Source organism: Camelus ferus, chromosome 16, assembly GCF_009834535.1.
Source record: "Camelus ferus isolate YT-003-E chromosome 16, BCGSAC_Cfer_1.0, whole genome shotgun sequence".
Classification (NCBI taxonomy): domain Eukaryota; kingdom Metazoa; phylum Chordata; class Mammalia; order Artiodactyla; family Camelidae; genus Camelus; species Camelus ferus.
The window spans coordinates 4,847,300-4,859,850 of NC_045711.1; the positions used below are offsets into that span (position 1 = coordinate 4,847,300).

The 12,551-nt window shown below is 36.8% G+C and overlaps 1 protein-coding gene across 3 annotated transcripts in view; it reads right to left on the reverse strand.

Annotated features, from left to right (window-relative positions):
* Positions 1–1,147: 1,147 nt before the first annotated feature.
* Positions 1,148–12,551, reverse strand: part of VMP1 (vacuole membrane protein 1) — a 105,726-nt gene continuing 94,322 nt past the window's right edge. For all 3 annotated transcript variants that reach the window (XM_032498383.1, XM_032498384.1, XM_032498385.1), the window contains 2 exons: positions 4,686–4,788; positions 1,148–3,559 (listed from right to left, as the gene is read on the reverse strand). In XM_032498383.1, the coding sequence (XP_032354274.1) occupies positions 3,416–3,559; positions 4,686–4,788 (247 nt within the window). In that variant the 3' untranslated portion in view covers positions 1,148–3,415. The remainder of the gene's footprint in view (positions 3,560–4,685; positions 4,789–12,551) is intronic.

The window sequence follows — 12,551 nt, forward strand, 5'->3', positions numbered from 1 at the left end:
ACTCACCAAATATTCCAGATGGAGCGCTTCTAACAAGGTACTAAAAGCTGATCATTCCCTTTTTCTTTCTCTAACTTCCAGATTTTTTTTTAGTATTAACTGTCTTTGTAATAAAAATAAATTAGAAAATGTCAACACTTAAAGGTGGGAAGGTTAGAAAAGTATTTTCAGTTATTTCATAGGAAATTTTGCGTTCACTATGCTTTGTACCTTAACCAGGCTAGCTGGAGGCCTATTTCTGGATTTAAGGTTTCGGTCTTACTAATCAAGTCATTAGTTGACTAATTTCTTCTTTTATTTTTTTTATTAATTTGTATCTTGGATTTAGTTAATAATTTTTAGACAGAATATTTACTCCCAAACAAAGGCATATATGCAGAGAACATTTAAAAATCTATTTTTGTTTCTGGAATAAATGCAATGTTGTTAAATTCTTGTATGCGTAGCAAATGCTGTCTTTGATGAATTAAAAACTGGTAACATACTAACACTTACAGCGTCTTAACATTTTGTCTGATCTAATTCTTAGGACACCTGGCTATAACTCTATTTTTATAGGTGAAATCTAGGCTCGGTTAAAAACTTTCTCAAGGTCACATACTCTAGAGGCAGAAACCTAAACCATCAATAACTAACTAATGCACATTTATTTTATTTACCTGGAAGCATAATCTGTGCTTAATCACTTTGAGTAACTAGCGAAAGCAGACAAACCTAAGCTGTCCAAATAAAGCTACAAACAGCACAGAGCACCCTGGAACACAGGCCATGTTTGTTTGTAAGGAGCACTTGCCACTATATACACTGAATTAACTAGTGTGTTTCAGAAATGTCACTTCTAGCCTTGTCTTTTTCTGGATTTTCAGAGAATGGAAATAATGGCCATTATCCAAATGAAATTAAAATTCCCCCTTTCTTCTAAGCTCCACACTCCAGCTTATGGTTTTACACAGAGAATACAGAAAACACTGCATGTTCCCACCTCACACTGTTTGGAGGTGCTCCTCAGGACTTAAGTGTGCAAACTGAGGATGTGTTGCACGGTATTGTAGTGCTTGATAGCAACTGAGTTGACACATGGTAAGACGCTGCAGATGTTTAAGACAGAAAATGACACTTAAACAAAGTAGAGATGGAATCAAAAGAATTCCCAGGCCCTTTTTTTATTTGCAGTAATACCAAACCACTCATTTACAAATTTTCTGGTCTCCAGTTAGCTGGAATTAACTAGGTATGTCTTTGGGATTCACTCTGGTGGATAAAAGAAAGGGACAAACCAAACGCTGGAACAAAAGGGTGACTGGATCGTCTGCGCATGCCACACCTGACACTTAGCGGAGGGAAGAGGAAAGCTGCTCTTCATTTGTTTTCAAAGCAAATTCATTTGAAAGAGTGAACAAGCCGTTATCATGAGTTAAATGTATTATAATCATTTAGACCTTCAGCCTAAGAAAAAAGTCTTTCTTTTTTTGAATACCTTACCCTGAAATAAATTTACCAACAAATCCCAAAGATTTAGTACAAATAGTACAATTCATACTTGCTTTCCTCTTTCCTTTCTTCAAACACCAAATAAAATGCAGGTGAAGGAGATGAAACACAACTGGAAGCTGATTTAGAAACACACTAACCCTGAAGAATCTAAAAAATTATGTTGGTTAATGTGAATCTATTTAAGATAAAGCATTCGGTTACTGCTTTTCAAGTAAGGTTAAAAGTCATACTGCTAGAAAGTCCCTGGGCAGGGAAAAAAAGACTGTTAAGAAGTAACCTTTTCAAAACCCACAGAGCAGGTTGCTTGTCCTTTGTTTATTTAGCTTTGCTCACAGAGACTAACCCCATCTTCCAATAAATCCTCTTGAAACTAGTGCAGTATCATGGCATAAAAGATTCGAAGTGCCACTAGACATGAGCACCAGTTTTCTTTTTTTCCCTTAAACTTGGAAACCATGATGCTGGGTAATGTTTGAATGGGAACATTTGATATGGATGGTCAGATGAAAGATACCAAAATGTCAGACAGCCCATCGACTGCTGTTGCCATGAGATTCAACAGTCAACATCAGTCTGATAAGCTACCCGACAAGGTGGTACAGCCATGGAGATGTCACGACGGAGGCAAACAAGCGGACATTCAGGCAGGATTTGATGAAACAAACCAGGCATTTCTGGCCTGTTCGCATTTAAACCCAATTCTACATTCAACATAATTGTCAGTACCAATTTTCCTAAAGGAAAAAAGTAAAATTGTTTATTTTTTTCCCAAGCAAAACAAGATGAGCAAGTTCAACCAGAAACATCCCAGAGGTAAAATCACATAAGGACAAAACACACACTGAAGACAAGAAAATTAGGTTACACATGAAAGTAAATTTCTGTCTGTTAAAACCAGAGTATGTGCTAAATTAAAAATGGATATGAGAAAGGTCTTTTTTTTTTTTTAAAGTTATCATTCTCTCCAGTGTCCTTTGATTTGTGTACCATCATCTCTTCTGTTTTCACAAACAAAGAAATCCCCTCCATACGCCAGTCCCCAAGGCGCCATTTCATCAGCGCGTAGCTACTGACCAGTCCCATCCTAGCAAAAAATGCCTCGGTGGTAGCTCTTCCACGCAAATAAATAAAGGCTTAAGAAATTGTGGTGGTAGGTGAATTTGGCAAGGCTGCATTTAGCTGGTAGAGGTTAAAAGGAAGTAAAAAAAAAATCAAAACGCTCAAGAAAACGGACACAATTTTGGAATGATCAAAGGTGTCTTTATAAAGTTTTTCATGACTTCATTCTAAATATACAGAATAAAAAATGGTGTCAGCTCATTTGTGAGCCACCAACCAGATTTTCCTTATACTGTCTCAAAATTTAAAGATCAGTTTCCCAAGAGGGTGTGCAACACATCGTAAAATGGCCTTTTTTCAAAGGTGGGAGAGGAAAGACTGGGCAGGATGGCATATTAAATTTTACCATGATAGACATGCACGACTGGTATCCAATCTAGTATAATTTATATACATTTTGATGACTTAGAAAAACAAAGAAGTCATTTGTGACAAGCCTGAAAAGCCTGACTTATTTAACATATAAGGAACTTTTTTTTTTTTTTTGGTGTCCGGAATTCTTTAATCGTACCATGTGGGCCTTTGAAAGTAACAAATAGAAGGCCAGTTTCTGTTAAATTTGCTGCTGACCATCACATTCCACCCTAATAAAATACAACTTGGATTGAACTGAGGGTGGATACCTTACCTTAACACACAAAGGAACAGTATGTCAGTGCAAAATATGGGCTAAACTGCTTTCAGGGGGGGAAAAAATTTTGATACAGGTCGGAAAAGGGAATTTTCCTTCCTGGTTTGGAGTCCTCCCAATTTAAGGCAGAACCCATCCGTATTAATTTTTGCAGTTAAAAACTTTTTCTGCTTATTTAGTTTTCTCCTCTGAGTTCAACCGCTGCTGGATTCGTTTGGCATAACTTTGTGCCATGGAGTTAATGATGGACAGGATGAAGTAACACACCATTATAACGACCAGCTTCTCAAACAGCCAGGACAACCAGTTTTCTCCCTGCAGGAATGAAGGCAGAACAACCCATGAGAAATGCTTCACTAGTTCACTAGTAAAAGGAGGATCACCTACCATGTTTTAATGAAAATAAGGAGAACTTGGAGCTTAGAACCTATAAAGCCGAAACAATTAAAAACGAAAAGTCTTGTGTTTTCAGCTACTGTGAAATCTACATTCAGGCCTTTTTATACGGAGTTATTAAGATTTCACTTTGTTGGATATAAAGTGCAGGTTGATTCACATTAGTTTAAGGGGACAAGTGTGTTAAGGTAAGGTATCCACCCTTCTTGTTTATCTTTTTTTGATTAAATTCTACCTGAAGTAACCCCGTAGATACTTGTAGACTGTAGTGTCAAGATACTTTTATAATATATATATATGTAAATATATTATATCTCCAGTATTAGGAGCAGCTTTTAAAATATAAATGTTATCTATTTCTGAAGTCATGTTTGGTCTACTGAGGGCAGCAAAGGGCCACATAAAGAGTGCAAGGCCTTCAAATAAAAAAGCAAACAAGAAACACACAAAAATTAAAACTATGCTTCCTTCAACTTTCCCACTTCAGGTCATTGCCTACTCATCCTCTTCTAGTCACTTCCTTTTGCCACAGAGCTGTTTATAGAACAGGCAGGCTTCGTTTAATTTAAAGTTTTTAAGTTCAGCTATGTTAACAGCTTTGATTTCCACTAAAAAAAAAAAAAAAAGATTTTTCCACCTATGAAAAGAAAAATAGAGCAAAAATGAAGGAAGATATTCAAAGGACCTCACTAAGTTCGACACTTTGTTATGCAATAAATTTTAACTTTTTAATCCACTGGGAAAGTTTACTTGCTAATAAATCATTTAAGATCAAGAAGCTAACTCATTTTACGTAACAGACCTATTATTTTCCATTAGCTCAACCCTGATTTTGGGGAGATGTACAGAAGAGAAATCACATTTTCTGATTCAGACAAAGACAAATTTGCCAGTAGAGAGTAAACAGAGCCTCGAACTTCTGTTAAAGAAGACAGACAAACAAACCTCTACTCTATTTGCCTAAAAATGCCAGGGAGTGCTATGAATGTAATTTCAGCCTGAAACCGTCGGGGTGGGGAAAGGAGAAAGCAGAGGGAAGTCTCACCTGCGGTGTGCCCATTTCGCTTTTGTGGTGAAGCTTCTGCCGCTGGGCCTCCAGGTATTCCTGGAATGGCTTCTGCAGAGATGGACCTATGCCGGGGACAGCACTGGAAGCAGGGTACAATAACCCAAGGAAAAAAGATACATTTGGGAAGAAAAGCAGGAAAAACGTTAAAGAAAAATCCACTTACCGCCTCGACTCAAGAAGCAGGGATTAGATAGAGGAAAAGTAAACTACAATCAGCAGAGCTGGCAAAACCCTGGGAGCTCTTTGCAGTGGATAAAAATCCATCCTTTAACAACCCCATAAGGGAGAAAAATCTCTCCCACCAACATGTTTAAGAAGAACCTAGGGGCTGAGAGTCCCTTCTAGCAGAGGAGTGAGTTCTCAGAGTGAGGCCGGCCCGGCTGATGCTGCACCCTGGTGTGGTACAAAGAATAAAATGAATGACTTCTGAGAAGTCTCACATTTATCACCACCAGTTCCTGTAAGAACTGGTTTGAACCGATTAATAAGGAAATGACTTATGCTTGTGTCATCCCCAGTTGAAAAAGAAACTGCCCGCCCTCTCTCTGACTTGTCCCATCTTCTCAGAGGGGGCGGTCCTTTCTCAATCCAAGTCCTTATTAGGACAATCTGTGCGTCATCCTTATCCAAAAAGAATGCATTAGCAAATTTGGGAGGCACCTCCCACTAGTCAGAAGTCAGTGATTAACAAAGGAACAAAGAAGGAACTATGAACCTTGAATCACTTCGTGGTTTATGGTAGATGGTTTGCACAGAAACTACAGTACATTACTAAACAACTTGTTCTGAGATGATTGGGATCTCAGGGTGATCTCTGATAAGTTTATGTGCTCGGAGCTCCCTCTCACCTAGAATACGTGGAGGCAGCACTGTTAAACCGGTTTGGCAACTGCAGCCATCGGGCTCCCGGTTTAGAAATGCTTGCAGGCATTTAAAAAAAAAATGGTAACTTGGGGGCAACTTAGAAAACCAAACATCTCTATTTTCTATACCCTTTATTTTCTCATCTGTCATAATAGGGCTAAAAGCTAAATGAGCCCAATCTTTTTCCTGGGGCCAGCAAAAGGTATTTTATATATTTGCAACAGTGCCTAATATGTTCTCCTTTTAAAGTAAGTATTAAATTAATTTCACCTCCTTTTTTCCCTACAATAATTCAATTGCTGCTTTCTGTAACAAAAAGCAAGAGTAGAGGAAGAGAAATTTTTGGCTACTATATTTACCAGAGGTTAACAAGTATATAATTCCTGGCTGACACTTTTCTTTGATCCTTTTAATTATCAACCACCAAACCCTTAATAGAGTCCTTGTTTTGTATCCAACACTGTAATTGGTACTATGGGAAAAGAAAAAAATTACAAGAAATGGTCTATGTCCAAATCATTATGTAGATTCAAAACACACACGAACTAATTTATGAACAAAGAATTTACAAATCAGTACTAAATTTCTCCATTTTTGGTACAGAAGTTTCCAAAGAAACTGAAGGGACAAAAGAGATCGGTGTGGGATGAAGTTGTTTAAAAAGTCCTTTAATAAATACTGAAGTATATGTAAAAAGGCCTGAATTGACATACGTAGTAGAGGCAATGACTGCACCGATGATTCCAAAAGGCCCATATGACAGACATCGAAGATGGAGAAGGGCAAATCCCCTTAACCCACAGTCTTCTCTCCCTCTCACAGACTTTCAAGTGGCCTTATATTAGTAGTGTAAACCAGAAGAGCTGTCTCTGAGCTCCGTTGTTGTTTACCAGTCGGTAATGACTCTTCTACAGAGGAGCAACCATAGTACAAACTTTCACTTTAAAATATTTTCCTTGAATAGTTTCTTATATAACACATAAAGGAATGCAAATAGCTCATCCACTTACACTTGAAATAAACCACATGAATATAAAAAGAAAAACCTAGTAAAATAAATGCCCAAGATTGGCTTTGAAGACTGTAGATTTATAAGATCTTTCCTTCAGAAATCAATTCATTCACTCTTAATAACAATACCTTATGTTATTTTTTTTTAAGTTAAGAAAAACTTTATTTAGAGGCTGAAATGATTGTATGCTTATCTGAACAGCTAGGCTGTACAAGAAATAACTTGAAAATTCCCTTTTTGATGTCCTCCAAGAGATGGATTCCATTATGTATGTCTTGTTCTTTCTTCAGACATCTGACTTCAGACTAGAGTTGAGCAGAAATATGGCTTACAGTTTTCCTCAAGTCATTCTAGGGCTCCAGGGTCAAGCCATTATTTAAAGGGAAAATTAAGAACCATAGCCAATGTTAGAAAGGTTCTACCTTGTTGTTGCTTAAGGGAAGGAGGAAGGGACAGGCAACAATCATTGTAAACTCCCTTCAAAATAACTGGAAAATGTAAATGATTTGCCATTGTTAAGTCCATTAAGAGCTACTATTTAGCTAATAGAGACTGTGTCATGGTACATTTACATGATGTGTAACTTTCAAAGAATTATCTTGGGCTAATGCAGAAATTAATTTTTCAAGGTGCTATGGTATGTATGGTGTTACCTGCTTTGGAGAGATTTGGTGGTGCAATGGGAGATGTAATTTCTCATAAGAGACTAGGAACAGTTAAAAACAGAGAAGAAGTTGAAGGTTTTTATAGCAATATATTAAAACTATCATGAACAAATGCCACATGATCTAAATAAATCTAAAAAGTTAACATATTTGAAATCTAGGTATTAAGTGTTACATAGTGAGTTATTTGTTAGGTCCTCTTAATTTTTAAAATATATTCATCAAAATTTTAGTTTTATTTTCATTTCTCTATGTCTACAAACAATGGCTTAGGCCACACATGCCTCAGGTTGTACAAAGCACTCTTATACTATAGTTTTCTTAATTCTTAAGAGCTTAACTAAAGCTCTTTGAGTAATGGCCCAGATAAAAATGGAAATTACAGCTTTCACTCTTAACATGCATTTAAGGAAAATAATAACACCATGTCAGAACTTCATCCTTCAAGTTATTTTCAAGCAGCAGACAGAAGTAAGAGTTCATTCTGACATTCAGGATTAATTTAAGGTACACACATGAGGAAAATGCGGAGGAATAACTTGCATCACAGGTCAGTGTCTCCCCCCACCTCCCAGTTTATTTGTGTGTGGGGGGGCAATTAGTTTATTTAGTTTTTTATTTTTGCTGGACGTACTGGGGATTGAACCCAGGACCTTTTACATGCTAGGCACACACTCTACTGCTGAGCTATACAGCTTTCCTTCAGTGTCTTTTTATAGTTAGCTTAAGAAAGAACTTAAATGTCATTTTCTGAAAGCCATTAAATTCAAAGTACCTTGTGCACCTGGCTAAGGACTCTCATCTCAACCCATAGTGAGTGGGTGAAGTTCTCCATCTGCCAGTAGGTGCTAATTAAGTTCAAAGTATTACAGATTTGTGATACAGAAGAACATAAGGTAGGCGGAGAACAAACACACAGAACTATTTTTCAGTCAGTGCTTAAACTTGGCTTTTAAATAGCCACTTTCTCTATGTGAAAAAAGCCTTAAAGAAGGGGAAAAAAGCAAGAATAAAATTGATCTCATTTACTTTTCATTGCTGTAGACCTTCAGCATGGTGGGTAGAAGCAGCTTTGTGGATAGTAGGAGTATCTTGATACTTATTTTCTTGGCACAAACACTTCAGATAATATAACTCTAGAAGAAACTAATTTCCAGCAAATTATTCTAATGGCAATTTTTAAGCTTTTGTTACTGACTTTAATAAAGGAAAAAAAAAAAGCCCTCAGAAAATACAAATAAAAGACGGGGAAAAAAGAAAAAACCCACAAAAGTCTAAACCCACCCAGAGCTCAAAAATGGTTCCATGGGAACACTATTTTGCCATGCTCATAGACCCAAGTATGTGTTAAAACACAAACAAGACAAACTGCTTTACAAAATTCCGTCGAGGGCCCTGACCAATATGCAAACAAAAGTCTATTTTTTTTTTTTTTACAGTTTCTAATGCATATGTGACTCTATTTCTGGAAATCACTTATCTGATAAGAAATCTGTATTTTTGAACTCTCCCCATATTGACTCATTATAAATAAAGGTCTGCATTCTGTTCCCACAAAAAGCCAGAAAATCTTCCATAGGAAGCATCACAATTGGCAGAGGTTGCAGAGAGTGGGTGACGTGATTATTCCAGTTTTTCATCCACAATGCATAAATTTTCATTTGTTGGTTAGTCCTGAGCATACACCCATTACAAAAATTCATCGGTCATTCTTATTCTGTTTTCAAGGGACTCCTTTCAAATCATGTAACTCTCACACAAATTAATTGGTTCACCAGATACAAAAAACACACCGTTTGATTTACTTTGAATCCCTTCTCCATCCTGGAGATAATCATCAAACTAGGACTTGCTATTAGATGACCTGAAATTTTCCTGTTCATGATTCTGTTTGGATTTTTCCAGCCAGATGTGGGTTTTTAGAAAATTACTATGTGCCATCATAGAACTGGGGCACAGTGCTTAATAGAGAGAATATAAACTTGAAAAAAAATTGATTTGTCTTGTTCAGCTCTATTTACACAGGGCTTATATAAAGGTTAGGCAGTTGAAATACCTAAGGGAATTAAACAGATATTAATAAAGTAAATATTTAATAAAGGCTCTGTTCCTTTCTTAACCACTTTTTTTGAGGATCTTAGCATTAATGTGGTCACATAAGTTACATCATTGGTTTTCCAGAAACCATACTGTGTGACATAGACTCATAGTAAGTCTACAGGGCAATAAACCTTTATCTTTCTTAGAAAAAAAAAAGTGCCAAAAAAAAATTTTTTTTAACCTTCGTTTCACTATTTGTGCAGTACTTTGAGGCTGATTTATTTAACATCCCTCTGATGATTAACTGAATTGTCTAAATAACATTCTCAGGGTGTGATTAGTCAAACCACTGAAAGTTTAAAAATGTGAGAAAATGTTTTAGAATAAGATTCAGGTCAGGGTAGTATTAGAAGAAAGAGAAAAGAAGGGTTTAACCAATTCTACTGCTGCTCTAATTCAGAAAACATAAAAGAGATCTTTTGAAGTAGACTGCTAATGACCAGTACTTTGTGATAGTACCAAAAGCAGTTTTTAAGGGCAGGAGAGTCTAGACCAATGCTCTGCAAACATTTTTGTTTTATGTATATGCTACTTATGCAAACCGCAGAATGCACAAATAGAAATTACTGGATAAAATGAAGATGAAATCTAAATAAAAGTTTTAAATTGCTACTTTAAATAATTATGATGGCTTTTATGTTATCATTAGTAAATATTTCTGATTAATAGGGCATAGAAAAAACACAATAAATTGCAGCATGCCCACTATAGGCCCCTAATGTATTGTGGAACTCCTATTCTTACCTCAGCCTACTTTTGTAATAACATGTGATATTCTGACATGAGGATCAGACTAACGGTGAGCTACATCCTCCATGTATGTATGGCCACATAAACTATATGTATGTGTGTGCTACCATAGTGTTATATACATTACAAAAATATGCAAAAAAGAAAAAAACAAAGACGAAAATAAACAGAAGTTCTATTTTAGTCCCACTCTGATGGTGGAGACCACTGGTTTAGACCTTGAAACTAAACTGCAAGGGGTACAAATATATAATATCCTGTTCCCAAAAAGTCAAAAATATCTTAAGGCTTAGTTAGCCAACCAACTCAATGCAAAATTGTTAGGTAACATACTAGAGAAAAAGAAAGATCCAGATTAGGTGTCTCTTTTTCACTCATCCTCCCACGAGGGCCTTAAAGAATCTAGACAGACAAAGATCAAGAGAATGAAATCCTGTGCCCACAGTTAAACTTATATTTATGTTTTAAATGAACATCAGGCTCTTTAGCATTTTCTTGATTGAGGATCACTGTATGTAAATCAACAGATCAGATTCATCCTCTGACTAGAGAATTCTTCTACCAACTGAGATTTGGTCTGGGAGCAGAGGAGTAGAACCCTAAAAAGACTCTTCCAGACTGAAGCTAACAGAGTCTTCTGCTAAAGAGACTGAACTTTACCAGTAAGGTACTAGCAGGATACATTTTCAGGGATGAAGCAAAAGCCTCTCCCTATTCCACCTCTATTACATGCTGATCTGTCCGCTGAACAAAAGATGCAATGACAGTACCGTGGAACTTCAGTGATTCAGCGACAAGATGGACTAGCAATTCTCTTTCTTGATAAGTCTTATAAATAATTCTTTGTTTTCAGAAATGTGCACATTTTTAGTCAAACACTGTAGAGTTAAATACAACTGCCCCCCACCCCCCCTGCAATGAGGCTGCGATCTAAACAGGCTTAACGGTTAGTATTTTAATGAGTTGTCATTTCCTGTCTGATAAAGATTCTCACAGTATTTAACCACCAGTTTCCCTGGGGCCTGACCAATACTAGAACTCTATTCATAGTGACTCAGAATGGATCTCAGACACCCGGCCTGATTCAACGATGATAGATTGCCCTACAAATGAGGGGGTGGGGGGGACTGTCTTTCCTCCTGAGGTCCATTGCTCTGGAGCTCAGGCAGGCAAGGAGGAGGAGGGAGAGTTTATCCTACAATCTTTCTGAAGAAGCCAAAGGCCATCATGCTGACTTCCATTAATATTTACAGCCTTCCAGTCCTCAGATATTAGAGAAAGAAGAAAAGAGAGAGAGAGAGAGAGAGAAATAAATTGATACCTAATTAATCCAGGAATATGACAAGTAAATGAACTAGTGCTAGGTGCAAATCAACTTAACCTAGTAGAAACAGGATCTATTAATCCTATATGACTAAAATTTAACTAAGTTGTGAATCTGAATCTTTGAAGCTGATAATTATAAGAAAAAAACTGGTAACTGATATATTCTACTTGCTTTTGGATCTGAAGTGTGGAAGCCTGACCCAAACCAAGTTCCTTTTACATCTCAGGATGTTCAAATAGTGCCCCAACATAAAAATCAATTCAAAACGAAAATTATGTGCTACACTAAAAAAATCTAGGGCTTTCTCATATATACAAGTTTGGGTTGATAGATAGCCTCTGGCACCGTCTAAAATTCGTTGTGATTCAACCTCAGAATTTGGGATTAAAACATCTTGAATTTCATTCACAGCTGTGCCCCTTTCAAATTATTAAAACCTCTTTTATACTCAAGCTAGTCCATTGTGTGCTGAGTAGTATTATAAACACATGACACCATCAGCTTCTTAGTGGCTGTGTAGAAGAAGACCACTGCTTTATCTAGAAACGTCAGGTATTTTGTTTCTACTGCCTCACAGCGTATTTCTATCACAGCCTTCTTTAAAAAAAAAAATCGCAACTGCCCTTGCTTTTGAACATTTGGAATTGTTTTCTATAAGAATCAGAACAGAGTTAAGATCTCCTTATAATTAGCAGCTACTCTTTGAAATACTCTATCATTAAAGGGAAGCTTTTGAAAACAAAACCTCATTTCAGAATGCAGACTTGAGTAGTAGGAACCAAACAGGCATTTATGTTAATGAATGAGGCCAGAGTTAAAGAAGTAGTCTGTAAGAACCAAGTAAAAGTGACTGGCTGCCAAAACAAAACCCTGTTGAAAATCAACTGCTTTCAGTTATAGAAAATGACAGCTGATGGCAGCTTTATATGGTGACAAATCAATCTGTGGCTGGCTGGATGCCCCTCCGAGTTCTAAGAAAGAATGAAATCAGCAACAGGGACCCACGGACCCAAAGAATAGTTTGAAGAATTTTCAGTTTAAGGTGAAACGGCACAGAAGCTCATTGGTCTTTCTATCATTCAAAGTGGCATGATGGTGACTGGATAAAAAAAGTGACAGTACTG